The sequence below is a fragment of the Protopterus annectens genome, chromosome 10.part0 (assembly GCF_019279795.1).
Source record: "Protopterus annectens isolate FY-2018-M chromosome 10.part0, PAN1.0, whole genome shotgun sequence".
In the NCBI taxonomy this organism is placed as follows: domain Eukaryota; kingdom Metazoa; phylum Chordata; order Ceratodontiformes; family Protopteridae; genus Protopterus; species Protopterus annectens.
In genome coordinates this window covers 73,016,530-73,037,217 of record NC_056744.1, presented here as the reverse complement: position 1 = coordinate 73,037,217, position 20,688 = coordinate 73,016,530, and the positions used below count along the sequence as shown (strand labels likewise).

General features: G+C 40.6%; 1 protein-coding gene across 2 annotated transcripts in view; it reads right to left on the bottom strand.

Annotated features, from left to right (window-relative positions):
* GGA3 (golgi associated, gamma adaptin ear containing, ARF binding protein 3) overlaps positions 1-14,738 on the bottom strand; it is a 992,054-nt gene extending 977,316 nt beyond the window's left edge. The window contains exon 1 of one of the 2 annotated variants that reach the window (XM_044085033.1): positions 14,698-14,738. In XM_044085033.1, coding sequence (XP_043940968.1) covers positions 14,698-14,737 — 40 coding nt within the window. In that variant the 5' untranslated portion in view covers position 14,738. Of the gene's footprint in view, positions 1-14,594; positions 14,651-14,697 lie in introns of those variants that run through there. The other variant, XM_044085034.1, reaches the window with a different exon arrangement.
* Positions 14,739-20,688: the final 5,950 nt, after the last annotated feature.

Sequence of the window (20,688 nt, the reverse complement as noted above, 5' to 3'; positions counted from 1 at the left end):
CTAGCTGTTCCATTGCATTCGAGTTAATGAATTCCAGGAACCTTTGGGCTAGGGTGTTAGGGCTAGAATAATGCACCCAGTCTATGTCAGGGTAGTTGAAGTCTCCCAATATGATGGTATTTGGTGAGACATTCATATCCTCCAATGTCTTCACGAAGGCTGAATGGGGTTCCTGAGATTGGGAGGGTGGTCTGTAACATGCTACCAGTTGTATAGCAGTTTTGCCTACAATTAGTAGCACCTGGATGGTTTCCGATGCTTCATGTGTTGCCACTAACCTGGAGGTCGAAATGCATGATACGAGGTATAGCCTGGTATAGCTGGGGTGCTCTCAGGAGCCTTGAACCAGGTTTCAGTTACTGCACAGACATCAATGCTCTCCATACTGAGGAGTGCTTCGAGAGTCTGCATCTTGAGATTTAGACTTCTGGCGTTGAGCAGCATTACCCTTAGTTTTTTTCCATTTTTGTTTTCTAAGGAGGTGGGTTTGTCTTTTGAGCCTTGCCTAAAAAAGGCACTATGGGGGTGGCTAGAGCCTTAGCCAATATCCGGAAGCCCAGTGGTGACAGGTGCAAGCCGTCCCTTGCGAAGCAGCGTGGCTTGTCCAGCATGTCATCCCAAGCAGACAGACATTGGATCCCCCTAGAATGACACCAGTAATTGAGCCAATTATTAAAGCTGATCATCTTGTCCTTGTATTGTGGCATCATTCTTGGTGAGGGCAAGATGCTGCTCAGGGTCAGGGTCATACCAGCCTGGGCTACATAATCAGAGAGCTCCTCTATGTCTCTTTTCATGTAGTCCAGGGAGGTACGTCTCAAGTCATTAACGCCGACATGGACAATGACGGAGTCATATTTGTACTTGCTTTGGAGTGACCTGAGTGCATGTGTTTTGTGGCGGATCCTAGCTCCCGACAGGCAGCTCACCATTACCCTCTCCTTGTTCAGCCTGGTAAACGGAACGTCAGTGTGTCTGACTATAGAGTCACCAATAACAAACTTATCAGGCATTGTGTTTGGCCTTAAGGGCTGTGATCGTCTGACACACTGCTTTACTGAAGTATGTGTTATGTTATGAGGTGGTAGATTTTTGGGTGTCTGCTTTGGGAGCCTCTGTTGTGTTGGTAAGTTTTTTATTAGAGCCTCCAAGTATGTCTTTGTGTTATTATGTGTTTGGTTTGCAATTGTGGTAGGTCTATGTGGGACTGGGTTTGCTGTGTGTGGTTACCTTCTCCTCCTGTCTGGTCTTGCCAGTCCTAAGTTGAGAGAGTTCAGCCTCCAGTTTGGCTATATAGTTGCATCTCCCACATGTATTTGTGTTTGTTGGGAGGAGGAGAGGGTTGTCTGTGTACATGAGACAATTGTACCATTGTCTCAAGATTCCCAGATTAACCAGCTGAACCGGAGAGGATGCCAGTGATCCACCACTCGACATGCTAGAATAGTATAAGGGAGTGCTGTGCCTTTAAGGGAAGTGGGTATTCACAGGGGTGGTAGGTGGATGTAGTGCTTACTTTGGTTTGAGAGTGCTTACTTAGAAGAGAGGTTTTGAGAACAAGTGCTAGGCTTATAATATAGCAAGTAGACTGATAATTCTAAGAGTAGAGCTTATCCTATGCAGGATACAACCCATATAGCTTAGGCTACTTCAGCAGTGATCAACATGAAGAATGTATTCAAGTTTATCATACAGACTCACATTCTGAAAAGTTGCACACCTGGCTTGACAATATTATTTCCTACTGTTAACCCCACACTGTTGCTATACATTAATACATGCTGTTACATTTAGATAAACTGTTTTATTTACACTCATGTTTTTGGTATTAACAGAATCAAACTTTTCACAATATGTCCATCTACAATGTAAATACATATTTTAGGTACATGCATGCACTATCATTTTCTTTTAAACTACAAATACCTGCATACTGCAACCAATATGGGTTCACTTATATCGCTGGACTCTAGATCGTTCCCACACAAAATTTCTTTCATGTCACCTTATCTTGCACTGAGGTATATATATATATATATATATATATATATATATATATATATGGGATCCGGACACATGCTCGACTAGCATATGTCCGAATCACAAAACATCGAACACACATACACGAAAACACTTAACATCGACAAGCACTTCCGTGTATGTGTGCCTGTTTCATAGATTGGACTACAGTGCGGGTAAGGGAAAATTCCATTTTCCCCACTATAGTGCGATCTCGGAGTGAGAATAATAAAGTAGTGGGGGTGCAGGGGGGGAAAGCCCCACTGCAGAAACGTAGATTTTTTTTTTTGAGTTACACATACATGAAAGTGCTTTTCGATGTTAAGCGCTTTCATGTATGTGTGTTCGATGTTTTGTTATTCGGACATATGCTAGTTGAGCATGTGTCCTAGACCCATATATATATATATATATATATATATATATATATATATATATATATATATATACACACACATATAAACCTAAGCTTGTTCTGAACATTTGTCATCATGTGACCATATTTGTATGCAATTAGCATCTAACATGATATAATATTTCATAGGTAGGTACTAGGCCATTGGCCCAAGGGCCTAAGTAAGCCTTTCATCATGTCACTACTCTGTACTGTTCTGTAGGTGTCTAATCAAATATTTAAATGTTATCATCATGTTACTACATTTTGTATTATACATTTGGAAATTTTGTCCTCAGGCCTCTAGTGCAAATGGGCCATGCCCAGCTGGATATCCCACTTAAAGTTAATAAATAATAGCATAACTATTTTTTTTTCAGTTAAGGATGAAAAGTTTAACACTTTTCCGCTGAAAAGATTCAGCAGCTATGTCTTCCTGTTAATGCAATATATAAAGGACATTAAATTATCATCTCGCCAGAATCCTCATCTGAAGCTGTTAAGAGGGCTATAAATTCCACAGTACAGTTGGTAGGGTCACAATTAATTCTTCATCCCAGCACCACAAATGTAACTATGTGGCAGTTTTCATGTGCAAGTATTAAAGGCATGGTATTATGTTACAGTTAAAACAAAACACAATTTTATTTTTATTTTATTTTACATTTGTTAACTGGGGGTGTCTGACTGAACCGAAAAGGCCCTTTTTCAGCAGAGGCCCGGGGAGAAAAGCTCCGCATAGAAAAATTACAGATACATTTAGATATTTAGACATGATCAGTATACACACAAATTACAATAGACATGTTTTTACAGTGGTATGCAGCACATCAACAGTCACAGTGGAGAAAACAAACAAGAAAATCTTAATTTAAAAATAAAGGTAAATTAATAGATTTGTGGTGTACAGCTGAAATTTGGAACATAGGTAGAATACATGCATAGTACACAGGTACAGTACATACATTGTAGATTAGCCAGTGTTTGTGAGTAAGAGTGAAAACTATTATCAAGTACTCAAGGTTATGTGTACCTTATCCGCTTTCACAAGCCTGGGGAGCAATCATGGCACTGCCAACTTTGCTTGAGATGTTTACTAATGAGGTTTTTAAAGAAGGCTTTAGACGATGTGTTTTGTATGCTAGTGGGGGGAAGAGTTCCATTTTTTAGCCACTGAACTACTATATAGTATATCTCCAAAGCTATTGTAGCTGTTGGTGACTTCTAGTAGTAGTTTGCTTGAAGATCTAAAGAGGCCTTTTGGCTGAGTGATGTTGTACTAGGTTTTTGAGGGCAGGACACTTTTTTGTAGAGGTAACAGAATGACAGAGACAGAGCTGATTGGAGGTTGGGCAGTTCAAGCCAGTGGAGCTGTCTCAAAGCAGTACAGTGATGAGTTCTATATGAGCAATTTGCAGCAAAGCGGGCAATTCTGTTATAACCGGCTTCCATTTTGCTTAGTTCAGTTTTGTTGAGATTAGTCAGAATGGGAGATGCATAGAGTAGGGTAGATAGAAGTTGGGAGCAAGCAATGGGTGGTCTTGTGTTGTTGGTAAGAAATGGTTTGATATGGTAGAGTGATCCCAGTTTGGCATGTACTTTTTTAATAGCTAAGTTGAGATGACTATCAAATTTTAGGTGGGAGTCTATGGTTATTCCCAATAGCTTAGCCTGTGCCACTGGAGCGATTGGAGTAGCATTTGTGAAGTAGACAGTGAATTGACTGTTATGTTTTTGTTAGAACTGGTTATAATCAAAAGCTGAGTTTTTTTTGGATTGAGGATAAGTTGGCCTTTGGTAAGGTAGTTTCAACGTCAGAGAATGCTAGCTGAGTTGTTTGCAGGAGGGTCGGAATGTTTTGTGCAACACAGATTAAGACATTATCATCTGCATACTGAATGATAGATGCATGCTGTGTGGAGGTATAGAGGTCATTTGTGAAGATTGTGAATAATAGTGGTCCTGAGATAGACCCCTGTGGGACTCCTATAGCTATGGGCAGCTGAGGAGAGAACTTTCCCATTTCACAGCTTGGTACTTGTCAATTAAGTAGCTTTGGAACCCAGTAAGAGTGGAATTTGATAGGTGTTATTGGTTTAGTTTGTTTAGCAGGATTTGGTGCGAGACTGTGTCAAATACTTCGGACATATCCAAAAAAAAAAAAAAGAGTTGACACCTGCAGGCCTTCATTTTTGAGACGGTTTACTGTGTCTTTGAAGCAGAGGAGGGCTGTAGTGGTAACTATGGGCAGGTCTAAAACCATGCTGAGTATGTGACAGGATGTTGCTGTCTAGGAGATATTTTAGCACCTGGGTATGGATGCATTTTTCTAGGATTTTGGCCAGGGGGGGAAGAGTAAAGCAATGGGTCTGTAGTTAAGATCAGTGGATGTACTGCCTTTATGTATGGGTGTAACATAGGATATTTTCCAGAGTTTAGGCACATAGTTTTCAACAACTGATCTGTTTATGAGAGTGGAGATTTGGATAGCAATAGAAGCAAAAAATAGCTGGGGAGTAGGTCGACTGCTGTTGATGAGGTTTTTAGCTTGGAGAGCATACTTTTGATTGAAGTGGTGGAAACTGTTTTGATGCTAAAGCTTGTATTAGTGTTATTTGTGTTGGGGGGATAGTGAGGTAGGAACTGTCCTGTGATACTAAGGATAGAATTGAGTTCACAAAGTGGGAGTTGAATTGTGTTTCGATGGGAACTTTAGTGTCAGGGGTGGTTGGTTTGGGGGTAGTCTTTTGGGTGGATTTTAGTAGCTGGTTTAAATTTTTCCAGAATTTTGGGGGATGTGTTGGTATTTAGTTTGTAATGTCGTGTAGTAGGATTTTTTGTCCAGCCTAATGCATTTTTTTTGCACGGTTGCGCAGTTCTTGGTACTTAGCTAGGCTTTGTGTTTCTTTGCTTTTTTGATAGCAAAGCCTGGCAGTGTCTCTGGACTTGAGGATTTGTTTGGTTTCTTTACTGAGCCAGGGGTTTGTAGAGGTTCTAACCTTGATTTTGCGCAATGAAGTGACAGTGTCTAGGTGTTGTAGAAATGTTTTGTTGAAATATGCTACAGCCTGGTCAAGTGGATCAAGCAGGAGGGTTTTTAGGAGGATCCAATCACAGAGTAAAGTATTGAAGACCTCAGGAGAGAATTATTTTGTGTTTCTAGTGGATTTATAGTTAGTGGTTTTGCATATGCTTGTTCTACTACTAATAAGGTATATTATGTTGTGGTCACTTAAGGTGTCTGGGAGACTGCCTGTGTGGGGGTACAATGTGGGGTTGTTAGTTAGGACCCAGTCAAGGATGGATTCCCTTTTGGATTTTTTATCACATCTAGTTGGAATTTGGACTAGCTGCTGGTAGCCATGGTGATTTATTAGATTATACAGGTGAACCAATCTAGGTTGAAATCCCCCAGAATAAGAGTTTCTTGTGAGTATGTGGAAGAACACAAGGATAAGAAGTCTTCAAGGCTAGCAGTTGTATTACCAGGTGGAATATAGATCACAATTGTGGTGACCTTTTTAGTGTGAAGTTGAAATTGTGAGACAAGTATGTCCCAATTATTGGGGGAGGGGTAGGAGTTTGGTAATTGACATACAAGTTAAGTTGGACTTATACATTAAGGCAGTTCCACCCCCTTTACGTAGTGGTCCGTCTTGTCTAATGATATTGTAGCCGGTAGGGAGAACATCTGAGTTAGCCATGTTTCTGTTAAAGCAACTATGTCTGGGGAGTAGTGTGCTATTGTGGCCTGGAGTTCAGGTATTTTATTTTTGATACGTCTAATATTAATATTTAGTATTAAAAGATGGTTGGTTTTGTTGTTGCTGTTGATTTGCCCAGGGATGAAGATAGTGGGGGTGTTATGTTCTGACATTTGTGTTGGACAGGATGGATTTGGGCCTGGGTTGGAGTAGATATCCCCACTTATGGTGAGCCTAGTGTTAAAATGGTGATACAGATGTTGGAGTTTGGTGAAGAGTGTGAGTAAGTATTGTGTTTTTTTGGAGTAGGAATGAGAGCATATGTGTTCAGTTTTGAATTGGTCTGTTATGTAGTTCTTGAACAATTGTGGGCAGATATTACTATAATTTTTCATAGAATATTTTCATAGAGTGCTACTAGGCTAACTGCCCTTGTAGGACATTTTAAGCCTAACCAATTATCCCGTCTGAAAATCAAACCCTGCACCTTGTGTTTGTAAGGTAAACACCTTAACTATTAAGCCAAACTCCCAACCCCATAATGTGCGTTGTCTGTATATGAGAGTGCATAATATAGTGTTGTGCTACTAAGTTTAGGGATATTGCTAGAGTGATAACTTGTAGAGTTATAAAGAATTATGATAAGACAGACTAGACTTAGTTGTGTGATAGTCATGGTTATAAAGTTTAGGTTGGTTCTAGGTGGAGGTCTGGATAGGAATTACAGGGTTGCACTATATGTGGATGGGTAAGTAGTGTGGGGTGAGGTAAATAATGACTAGTGGGAATGAAAGTGGTTGGGAGTATATTGTGGTGGAGCAAGTTGGTGTGGTGTAATGTGATCTGACTTGAGGAGCTGTGATTGGTGGAGGTGATGTGAGGTTGAGCTGTGGGTGTGATTATTATAAAATGTAGAGGTAGCGGGGCAGGAGGGAATTGGGGGCAGGGTAGGGGAGCGGAGAGGCACTCCTAAAAATGGAGAACATCGATATCTGTGCAGTAACTGAGACCTGGTTCAAGGCTCCATAGAGCACCCCTGCAATACCAGGCTACAACTCTTACCACACTTTTCGGCCACCAAACTGGGACCCAAAACACTAAAGTTGGAGGAGTGTCAATATTCACCAAGGATATTCACACCACCAGGCTAGTTGGCCAACACAATGTGTCTTAAATTCTCCAAGTGCAACTAACACTAGGTAAGACTGCAATCCAAATTGTAGCTTGCTACAGATCTCCCACCATACCCCAAGATTCTCACTACACCTTTCTAAACATACTGGAAAATATTAAGATAGAACCAAACACCCTAATACTGGGTGATTTTAACTACCCTGCCATTAACTGGGAAAACTACTCATGTCCCAACACCTTTGCACAATGGTTCTTGGAATTCATAAATTCCAACGCCCTGGATCAACTAATCCATAGTCCCACCAGGGGCTCCAATATCCTAGACCTGGTCATTACCAACATGGGAAATCAATGCTCCATACCTATGGTCACCCCCTCGTTAGTCAGGTCTGACCATAAGCTAATCACCCTTAACATCCACATCCACATCCCACCCCCACCCCCCAGTAAAGAAACCACCATAAAAAACTTCTCCAAAGCCAACTTCATGCTACTCAAGTCAGAAGTGACAAACTTCATGACACCCATGCAGACGGGAACTGAAAGTTCAACTGCTGAATCCTACACTAAGGCACTGTATGAGCACATCCACTCATGCATGAATCGTGCCATCCCAAATAGAACCAAAATGCTCTCATCCAAAAAAAAGGAAGCCAATCTGGTGGTCCCCTGCCATAAACAAACATTACAACAAAAGGAAGAAACTTTTGCAGAAAAGAGGAAAATCCCAGGATGCAAAAAACTCCCTTACTAGCCTCAGTAAAAAACTGAGATGCCTCATAAAATCCTCCAAAGCTAGTTACGAAAATAAAATTGCCAAAGATTCCAAAGACAACCACAAAGCATTCTATAACTATGTCAAGAATCTAAATGGCAATGCTCAGATCTGTTCTGAGCTAAAACAGAATGGCATTAAATATACTGATCCGAAGGATATTGCCAATATCCTGGCAGATCGATTCAGTGCCAACTTCAACCCCCTCTCACCCCCTAAATGGCCCATCTCAATACCGGGAGATTGTCAAATTCCAGTAATAACGGCCACACAGGTACAAAATGCACTCTCTAAAGCCAAGAATACAGCATCCATGGGACCAGATGACATCCCAGGCTGTGTACTACATGAACTACAATATGAACTGGCACCTCACCTAAGTGTCATGTTTAATCATAGCCTCACCTCAGGTTTCATGCCCACTGAGTGGCGCAGAGCTACAGTTATCCCAATCCACAAGGGGGGATCCACCTTGGATCCCGGAAACTACCATCCCATCAGTCTGACAAGCCTTATCTGCAAGGCCATGGAGCGTATTATCATGGAACTTATAAACAAAGACATTGGCAACCTTCAAACACTGGACCCCACCCAGTCTGGGTTTGTGAAGGGCCAATCTTGTCTCCTGAACCTGATTGACTTCTTTGAATCAGTCTCCAGAGCCATGGACAAGGGTAAGGTGGTCCACACAGCCTATCTAGACCTTGCCAAGGCCTTTGACACCATCCCCACTCTGGAATCATAGATAAACTTACTAAGTTGGGCATTAATCCCTATGTCACCCAATGGGTTGCTAAATGGCTTACTGATAGAACCCACACTGTAAAAGTAGCCGACTCCAAATCCAGCTCCAGACAAGTGACAAGTGGAGTACCTCAGGGTTCAGTCCTGGGGCAGCTCTTGTTTGGCATCTACTTCTCTGAAGTACAGGTCAACACTAAGGGACTCTGGCTAACAAAGTTTGCAGATGACTGCAAACTGGGAGCCATTACTGAATTCCCAAATGATGTGGATACTCTACAAAAGGGCCTTACAGAAACAGATGCTTGGTGCCAGAGCCATGGGCTCAAGCTCAATGCCAAGAAATGTTTTGTTATCCCCTTTGGGAAAAAACATGTATCCATGAATTACCATATAGGTGGCAGTACACTAAACACAGAAAGTGTGATAAGAGACTTAGGGACACAGGTGGACAGTGGTCTCACCTTCGATAACCACATCGCCACAACAGTCAGGAAATCCTTCTATGTGGCACACCTCATCACGAAGGGCTTTTCATTCAGAAAAAAGGAGGTAATTGTCCCACTGTACTCATCCCTCATTAGACCCATTATAGAATACAACGCCCCATTTGGTATGTACCTCTCAAGACATCTGCAACAACTGGAAAGGCCTCAGAAATACCTCACTAAAAGAATCACAGGCCTAAAGCAGATGCCCTACGCTGACCGCCTTAAAAAACTCCAGTTATACTCTGTTGCATATCGTCTACTCAGAGGCGATCTCTGCTTAACATACAAGGCCATGTCAAACCCAGAGCTGTTGGACATGCTACACTTAAAGAAATCCCAATCCCTCAGAGCTACACGCTCCAGGGATCTAAACCTTGTTATCACAATAAACAAAACATGCTGGAGGGATAGGTACCTGACCCAGAGACTCCCCAGACTCTGGAATAGATTGCCCATACATGTAAAGCAGAGTGCCTCTTTGGACCTCTTCAAGAGGAACCTTGACGATTGAATGGGAGAAAGGAAATTCACCCCAGGGATCACGTCAGTCGCCCTGCTAGACAGGGGTCCAGGAAAGTAAATAATGTGGGAAGAAATAGCCAGGGAATTGTTATGGCTAGGCTTGTATAGGCCCTAGGGCTGATAGCCTAGTACCAACCTATGAGAGAGCCCGAGAGTTAGCAAGGGCGAACGGAGCGGGGCAGAGCCCACCAAGACAAGAGTAATGGGAGACAAAATGTAAGTGCTACTTTACAAATCTGAACACTTTAAACAAATTCCTGAGGTCTAATGGCTTACCAGCAAGCAGAATTCAATTGCTGAAGAGCACTTGTGTCCTGGTGGGAGACTAGTAATTTAAAGATGGCGCCATGCTCAGCGGGATTGTAATATATACTTAGTACTGGGGGAGGGCGATAGCACAAGGGGTGTAAACCAGTTGGAATGCAAAGAAACCAGAGAGGCAGTCAGTGGAAATCTATCAGTGAAGGCCTCAGAGGGGGTAAGTAATAATTCAAACTCTACCTGTAAAGTGAAGGAGAGAAGAGACAGCAAAGTTTATTAAGGATGGGAGTATGTCTTCACATTGACTTGCTTATTAGTAGCCAGTATGAGCATAGATTAGAGTAGGAAGATACATTAGCAATGAAGGGGAACGTATAGAGATGCAAATAAACAGGTAGGCCTTAAGTGATACAAACTAAGGCAGAAAGCACTGAGATCTCTGCATTAGCTGGGGAGGGGACACAAGGCTACAAAAATCAGTTTTATTAGCACGCTGAGAACTACTAAGAAATACTGCTAATGTTATAGCTTCACTCTCATAAAACATACAAGTAGAATGCCTGGGTGGACTGACCCTGCTCTTGAGGCTCAAAATGTACATCCTTGTTTAGTTTTGCAGTACTGATTCCTTCTTATACTGTATGGGTGGGGTGGCAGCCACAGACTGCAGAGTTGCTTGAGTGTGCTCAGCAAGCAGAATTCAATTGTTGAAGAGCACTTGTTTCCTGGTGGGAGACTAGTAATTTAAAATACTTAATACTGAAAAAATAACTAAAATACACAATTCCATTTTAGAAACAACATTTAACAATACTGCATAGAAGTGTCAAAGGCAGGAGGGAAATGGCAGCACTGAACACAACTGAAGTAAAAGCCATTACCAAAGGGCTCTGCTTGACTAAGTTTCCACAAATGACTTAGCCATCCTGCAGGAAGGTTTGTCGGCAATAAATAACTGAAACCAAATGCCAAAAAATGTATTACTGTATCCTTTGGGAAGTCATCTACCCCAGGGAATTACCATAGTGACAATATGCCCCTATGAGTTGACCCAGATGTTCGAGATTTGAGAACTTATGTGGACAGTGACCTAACTTTTGACCAACATGTGTCCATTATTGTAAAAAACTCTTCTATACTACACAATAAAGGAATTGTGTCTAGATCTAAGGATAAAAGAGTAAAACAGGAGACACAGCTAATCTAACTGTAAAAACATCAAGATGGGATATTTTGCAGACACCTTAATGGTTATGAACAACAGCTAGGTACAACAACCCTGTGTTTCTAAAAGTTAGCCAAACAGTTCACTTATGCTGTGCTGTAATATCATAACAAGACTGAACACGCATGTCCACAGCTAGTGGGGTTTGGCTTTATTGGCCTGAATTTGTCCATTAATTGACTTAAAAAGAAATACGTCATGGGCATTCAGATCGCCATACAACTGAAACACCTGGTGTCCTTAAGGGGTCATTTGCATATATCCCATAATCCTCTTTTGCAAGAGGTTTCAAGGAATCACACAGTGCAAACTCTAGCTTGGCTAGGTTTTTCTTGATGTTTTTTCTAGATCTAGGGATGTCAATGTCACCCTTTACTCAGCCCTCATTAGGCCAATCATTTAATATAATGCCCCTTTGGCATGTATCTGTCCAGACACATCAAACAACTGGAACACCCACAAAAGATACCTTACTAAAGGGATACAAGGCCTAAACAATATGTCCTACATGGACCGACTCAAAGCCCTGTCACGATGCCTGGTATCCAACAGACTGCTAAGAGGTGACCTGTAACTGGCATAAAAGGCATCCTCTAATCTGTTACAGATGAGTTTACTGCACATCAGCAAGTCAAAATACCATCAGAAATACTCGGTATAGGGATTTAAACCTCTTCTGCAACATCAGCAGGACATTTTTGAGGGACAGGTATATCTCACACAGGATACTGCTGTTGTGGAACAGAATCCCCATCCACATAAAGCAAAGTTCATCCTTGTCCATATTCAAGAACAACTTAGATATATGGAAGGGAAGCAACAAATTTATCCCAGGACTGTCTCCTATACTACTAATGGACAGAGGCAGCTCCAAAATGCCTTATCCTATGCATGGGTCCCCTCAAATTATCTATGGTATGATCCCAGTTATTGTCTTATCGACCATGGGATGGGTAAGGCCAATCTACAATCAAATGGGATAGGTTATTTCGAGCACAAAAAGGGAAACTGGCTAGGCTTAAAATGGCCCACAAGGGCAGCTAGCCTAGTACTTAACTATGAACTGCAGCAGTAACTGCAAAAATATTCAACTATCTGTTTTTAGCATAATGCAAAGTTTTGGTAATATTTGTACTGTCTAAATTTAACTACATACAGGACAAAACACGAGACAAAAAAAAAAAAGCTTCCAAAAGGGATGACAGAAGCAGTGTAATCTACCATTATAGTCAAAACAAAAAAATGTTCCTGTAGTAACTGCATTATTCATCTCTGACCACTAGAACTGTGAGCTATAAGTCATTCAAAAAATTCTTCGGAGTTAAATAAAACAGAAGTAAACCATATCATTTTATAAGCACAGACTTCAAAGCAGTCATCTAGGAAGTCTGATAAATAACATATAGACAGAGAAGATAATGCCTCCGGGAGCCCTATTCTTCAACTGAATTCTCTGGCAGAACCGTGAAGCCTATTGCAAAATTAGTTCAGTGTTGAGGTAAATTTACAGTGATGTGTGTACAAGTTTAAGGCTATGAGCTAGCTACAGTGATCTGCATGTGATTTGGAATATAATTATTTCAGAAAATTTAGCTGGAATATAGACCTCATTTAGGTTAGATCATATCCACTGTGTCTGTGTGTTATTAAGCTTCCTAATGAGACAGCTTCCATAACTTCAACTACCAGTGACAACCAGCAAGCCCTCTACACATAGGCAGAGGTCAGCTAAGTAGCATCTCTATTTTTTTCATAGGGGAAGGAAGTAAATATAATCAACAGTCAGGTAAAAAGTGAAATTCTTCATCGTCATAGCTTAAATGCTGGATTTTTTCTCACAGCTGGGAAAATGGTTCAACTGACTTCTGACTGAAAAACAGGGCTCGACCCTGTAAGTAATCATTTTTCATGCTTCATGTACTTCAACCAAAATTGTATAGCAAATTGAGCTAGTTATTAAAGATATTACAAATACATGTTTCTGTGGCCTTGTATACCAAGATCAAGTCCCTCAGCCAATACTACCAGAAATTTCAAACCACCTCCTCTAAACAGTGCACCACTTTAAACTACTGTCATTACTACACAAGTGTGAGATTCCCATCACTGCAGTTCACACCCATTCTGAATAACTACTACATGACTGTATGCACTGTGGGTCAGTTTCTTCCAAATGGACAGGTAAGTGACATGGAAGGGCATTCAAAACAATACGTTCAAGTTGTCCACGAAAAGGGCTAGAAAAACTTCAAGACGGAGAAGCAAGATGATAATGGCAAATGCATGGAACAATATTCTTGAAACTATCAGACGATAAAAACAATTTGCGGACTTTAAGAACATAATTCACCTTAAAGGAATAGATTCTATCAGCATCTTATCCAGTTGATAGAAACAAAGGCAAACTAAATGGATCAAACAGTAATTATTAGGCATTCATATCAATTCCTCACCTCAGTCATTGTGATTAGGATGCATGTGTCCACCCCAACCAAATTATCGGTATTCAACATACCGTACACACAAAAATACATAAATGCGGGGGAGGGGGGTTATGGGTTACAATGTGAGAAATTACGTTAGTATGATATAACATTCCAAGAGCACAAAAATAAAGATCAGGTAGTTGTGTTATCAGGTAACATATCCTGGTGACACACACGTCTCCCCGGAAAATAAACCCCCCTATATAAATAAACACAGGAAAATACAAATACAAAAACTCACTAGCTGTCTCATTACTTTATACTAACTGCACAACAATAAATTATATCCTAATCATTCTTTGTATGTTACGTAACAATCTTTCAAGAGAACAGATTCCACTTCGATGGTTTCCCGTAGCCAACTGTCTAAAACTAGAGATGTGCAGTCTAGCCAAAACTGCACATCTGAACGGTGCCGCCTACAACCCTGAAGGTAGTAGACTGTCAAACCCTATTAATATGTTCCGAAGCTCTGCACCTCTATTTTCCTGCAATGTATTAGTCATTCAACTAATAAAACATGCTTCACGATTACGCAGTTCATCGCACTTTACAAAGGCTTTATAGTTAGCATCCCAAGCTAAAACCGCCTCCGTTACTAATGACAGCAAAATAAACCATACCTATGCCACAAATCTGTATATTGCTTTAATGAATGGACTACTAGCAGGTACATCCAGGAAATATCATTATAATGACATGGACGACAGTGTAGTAATACTTTCATAAAATCGTTCACCAACACTTTACAGACATGGGTTTGACAAATACAGTGATAAATGGGACCAAAGAAAACGGGGCTTCAAGACAAAATTATAAAGGCACGTTTGTAACCATCTTACTTAGCGTGACGCTTCCTGACTTGGAAAGCCTTACATTAGTAACAATATCTTTGCCACCACCCAAAGTCTTCCATAACTTAACCCATAATAATGATTTACTCACTGAGCCAAGACTCTAACGTCTCCCCTTCCGCGTCCGCCATATTGGACTATGATTAATGGGCGGGGCCACTAACTAGGCCCCGCCCCCCTCGAATTGCTGGCAGGAAGCTTTATATATATTAAAAGTTTTACAGATCTGCATTAAGTTGCATTATTTCTTAAGACATTATTTATTTTGGTATCAGTCACTGAAAGACTTGGCATCTGCCAATGTCCAGAAACACAAACCATGATGCATGAGAATTGTGATACCCCATGTCATCATTTTATGTAGGATGTGGATGTGAGAAAATGAATATGGTGAGTTGCCAAGATAGTGTTGCAGTAACATGCTCTTACAGTTTTAAGGCAGGTGTTGTTGTTGTTTGTATTTCAGCTTTTTCCCGGTAAGGGGTCGCCACAGCGGAACTCTGGTCTGCTAATGATTGGCAGTAGATTTTTACGAAACGCCAAGGTGCCAGCTCGATGCCCAACCTTCAACGAAGGCACGCCCATTTACACACACATGTCTTTCGAACGCTACCCAACAGTGGGGAGGACATGCAGACTCCACATAGAAGGCACTCCCAAGCCAAGCCGAGAATCGAACGGGAGAACCTCTTGCTGTGAGGTAACAAAGCTACCGCTGTACCACCAGGTGTAATGTTCCAAATTTTAAGTGCTTATACTGGCAGACTGAGGACCCATCCGTGTTTGGGAATTTAACCCTGGGAAATTTCAAATAATAATTTGGTACAGTTTACTAGTTTCTTCTTATTAAATATAAGCACACTAAATTAACATGAATTGACATATTTCATTATCATTCCTATTGTTTTCAGCAACCAGTCACTGTCATCATTTGTTCTGGCCTCCATGGTACTACTCAAATTTTAGGTTGTCCTCCATTTGGGATTAAGTATCCAATTTATGTTGTTTTGCTTGATATTGTATTACTCTTATCTTTCTTTATGGCTCCCCCCTTAACTAATGTCACTTGTCTTGCGTATTCAAATAAGACGATGAGGCTGGGTGTTCAAGTAGTTTATTACACACAAACATATCAGGATGGATGACTGTAACATTAAATTAAATGAACTAACTGCCTGACTGACTGCTACACACATACATGCTTTTCACTCTGGCTGCTCACTGAAAATGGCACTCTTGCTTGCACATGCTCAGTACTTATATGCACATGCTCACTGACTGAAATGGCTCTTAAAGGTACAACACACACTGTGATCTGCAACTAATACCATTATGTTGCCTAATGCTTGTTTTTAAAGATAAAGTATGCACACTACAAACAGCATAAATGTGAACAGAGAAGTGATATATGTTTGAAATACTTATCACATGCAAACTCTGATTTTTAGGTAAACATCTTAAGGAACTGCTGATTTTTAATATTCTTAACAGGAGTATTTATTTGATCTAAACAATTATATATAATTTTAGCACTTTTTTACCAATTTCAAATTGCATGACCAAAAACCAGAGACAAGCATCAAAGCCATTCGGTCATGAATTATATAAAATAGATGTCACCTGTTGTAAACTGGGCAGAGAGATAAAAAAATGATTGAAAGGGCTGCATCACTGTTTTCTACTATGCATCCAAATAAAACTAAATATTAACAGTGTGAAAAAAGATGGATCACTGTGCCTAGGTCACAGTGTCTACATAGATAGCAGACATTGGTGTAGAAACTGATTAACAGTGCAAAATCAAAATGTCTGAAATCATGATATTTATGGCTATTTGGCAACCAAGGGAGCTTCCGGCAAGAAATTAATTAACCTTGGTAGTCAATGAAAGTCTCTTAAAACATAACTACTTTTTTATTTTGCTTTTTGCCTCCCTGGCTGCTGAACATCAACCCCCCTCAATGAGTCAGGTCATTCTTTCCATGTCAGTAGCAATGTTGTTTCCAGCACATACAAGAGATGACCAGAGGGAACTGCCATTCAGGCAGGTATGAAGGTTGTTTAGGTGCTGCATCTATCTGTGGCTATTACCATTCGAAGATCCCATTCCCATTACAACCTGTCTCCACACTAGAAGTCCAGGACTCCCACTTGGTGGATCAATCTCCAACTGCTGTCACATTTCCCAGCCTGCCAAGAAATTGCCTGATGCCTTCATGAACAAATGGTGGTAAACATTTTCATTGAGAATTTTGTCTTTGTAAAATTGCCTGGGGTCACTCCTTCTGACCCAGATACTGTTGAAGCTCTGCCAGAACGACCAACTCCCAAACTTTTTAACTGAGAATTTGGTCTTTGTACAATAGCCCGGGGCTACTACATCCACCTAGATACTGCTGAAACTTTGTCACAAGGGACAATTCTCAAACATTTCCACTGAGAATTTTGTCTTTGTACAATTGCCTGAGGTCACTATGTCTGACCCAGATATTGCTGAACCTCTGACACAAAGGCCAACTCCCAAACATTTTCAATGAGAATTTTGTCATTGTGCAATAGCCTGTGGTCACTACATCTGACCCAGATAATGCTAAAGCTCTGCCACAACAGCCAACTTCCAAACATTTTCAATAAGAATTTTGTCTTTGGGCAATAGCCTGTGGTCACTATATCTGACTTAGATACTGTGGAAGCTTTGCCACAAGGGCCAACACCCAAAATTTTCACTAAGAATTTTGTGTTTGTACAATAGCCTGGGGTTACTACATCCAACCCAGGTAGTGCTGAATGTCTGCCATAAAGACCAACTCCCAAACCTTTTTTTCACTGAGAATTTTGTCTTTGTACAATAGCCTAGGATCATTACATCTAACCAAGATACTGCTGAAGTTCTGCTACAATGGCCAACTCCCAAACATTTTCACTGAGTATTTTGTCTTTGTACAATGTAAGCAAATTTAACTTAGAGAACCTTGCTGTGTATTAACCTCATCTAGTCAAATATGTGCCTGCCTGTACTGGAAATTCGTTTTTTAACATCTTCCTGATAGAGATGTCCTTGCATTCTAAGGACCATTTACTAAGCTGGTCACTGTCCATTGTGTTGACCAGTAGATCACATTATATATGTTAGTTACTTAGTCTTCCTGGCCAACAGGTTTCTGGATTCAGGAAATGATAGAAAACCTGTTCTACTTGGTACCTCTCTGCTAATTGCTTTATATCTAATTGCTTTGTATTGGCTATAAACTGATTACTCTCTGTTATAATTTGAACTGAGGGTGGAGTTTCCTGAAATTAAACAATTATAAACAAATATGTATTACTGTTCTTTACATCCCTCCTGGCAGAGCTATACTGGAAGACATCCTACATTGGATATCCATGACAATTCCGCAAAAAACAAAACTGCCAGATGATGTGAATGTCAGCTGGTAGGACATAAACTCTAATTCCCCTACATCTAGCGTGAACGTATTTGGCTTCACACAATTAATTAATAGCCCCACACAGTATAGCACGATATCAAATTACTTATTAGACTGGGTCCTAGTATTGGATCCCAGCAAATGTATCACCTCAGGTACAATGTCTGACTGTCTTAGTGATGATCTTTCAATCTATACAACCAGGCTTCTCGCACATCCACTCAGATGGCATGTCTATAAATAATCCAGAAATGTTCATTACTTACCTATAATCTATTAACTGGAACTTTCTAAAACTCCTCCCCTTAGATGATGCTGTAAATTAATTCAATACAACTTTTTTGAATATCCTAATAGCTTTGCACCTCCTAGAAGGAAGAGACTAAAAACAAATAATGCAATTTGGCTATCCAAAAAGAGTGGAATGCTAATTCATGATAGAGAAAAAGTATGGAAAGAATGGCAAAAATAAAAAACACCACAATATCTTGAAAACTTCAGAACACTTTGTAATCATACTGGAAAACAAATTAATGAAAACAAAAAACTGTACTGTAATAACTTTCAGAATAATACTAAACACAGCCTGAAAAAAATCTGGACAGCCATTAAAACAATCTTGCATCCCAGCCATAAATTCAACCCTAACTCCTCTCCCAATAACTCATCACTCAAAAGCGTAATACAATTCAACTCTTATTACACAGATAGTATAGAATCTCTAACCAAAGATTTCCCAATATCTAATCCTAATCCTGCCCAGCAGCCACATATTATCACATCCACTTTCACCTTCAAACCTGTGCCCACATCATATATAAAACTACTCTTAAGCAAAGTCAAACCATGCTCCTCTTTAACTGATGACCTTCTAAGTGAATACCTTAAAACACCAGCCAATAGCATTGCCTATCCAGTTTCAATCCTTATAAATAGGTCAGTCTAGGAATCCCACATTTCTTCTCTCTGGAAAAAGTCACACATTATCCTTCTGCACAAAGCAGGAAATTCAACAGATATTACTAACTTCAGACCTATAGCAATCTTATCCCCCCTCTCTAAAATATTTGCAAAATGTATTTATAAACAATTACTAAACTATCTCCTGCAGCCCCCTCACAACATGACTTTCATTCTTCTCATAGTACTAACACTGCACTACTAACCTATATAGATATTGCCAATAGAATTAGAGATAACAGTAAACTAGCCTTCTCCTTATTTCTAGACTTGTCTAAAACCTTCGACACAGTTTGTCTCAGCAAACTTCTACTTCAAATGTCTTCATTTCATCTCTCTCATTCCACCCCTCTATGGTTCAAAAGCTATCTGTCCAATAGGTATCGGTCACTGGTGTACCACAAGGCTCTATATTTGGCCCCCCTCCTCTTTAATATTCACACCAGTTCCCTCAACATATCCACACAACAGACCTCCCTAATACAGAACACAGATGATTCCACACTCATTTGCACATCTGACAATGTGGCACACCTGTAAAAAAATACTCAGGAAATTTTAACAGCAACTGAAACATGGCTTTGTTACTCACAATGTATTCTCAACACCAAAAAAACAAACAACCACTTTTTTCCCAAAATCCCTCTCCCATGAAAAAAACTTTAAAGTCCTCTCTCTTGTCAACACAACCATTGAATTCACTTTTCATAGCAATTAGGGATTATAGTGTATAATAATCTTAAATTCGACCAGCACATACAAAATTGCATAAGATAAACTCATCAAAAACTAGGGATGCCTTATAGACAGGGGTGGCTCGTGCTGTAGGACTGCAGCCCCCCACCTGTACAATAAAATTGAAAAAATAAAATTCACGGACTCCACGCATGCGTGCATGGTTCCTGAGAACTCCATGCATGCATGCATGCTCATTCCAGAGCTCCAGACTGCTCTGTTAGGCAGTCCAGATAAGAAAAGCAGGAAACTCCGCCCTTCCAGCCCAGAGGTCTGTGCGGTGACAACCACACGGTCACTGGACTGCATCGCCCGCAGGATGGAGGCTCCAGCCTACTACTCTCATGGAAGACCCATGCGTGAGCCAGGGGATTCATGGATCGGCAGCCATTTTATGGACTTAGCTGCAGCGGACTGTGTGTGTGTGTGTGTGTGTGTGTGTGTGTGTGTGTGTGTGTGTGTGTGTGTGTGTGTGTGTGGGTGTGTGTGTGTGTAATGCCCCAGTTGCTACATGGTGGTGGGTAGAGAATAAGGCTTAAACCCTGTACCTTGAGCCCAGTTGGCAGGAGCCTAAATTCCCTACCCACCACCATTTGTAAAAACATTGCAGATTTTTCCCTCATACTTGTTCTATTCCTCATAAAATCTGTGGTTTCTGTATTTTGTCCTTGCAAAGCTGGTAGTGCATTGGTGCAGTGGTAGCATTGTTGCCTGACAGCTACAGGTTTTCTGGTTTGATTTTTGGCTGTGGTGCCTTACCTTTTCTGTGGAGTCTGTATGCCCTCCCTGTGTTTGTTTCCTCTAGTGTCCTCCCATCTTACAAAGACATGTGTCTGTCTGGAGTGTTTCTCCCTGGGCCTCTGCTAAAAATTAGCCTTTGTTCCAAGTCAGACTTTCCTGGTTAACAAATGTTAAAAATTACACGTATTTGAATATCAGACTTCATATTCTTCAGAAAG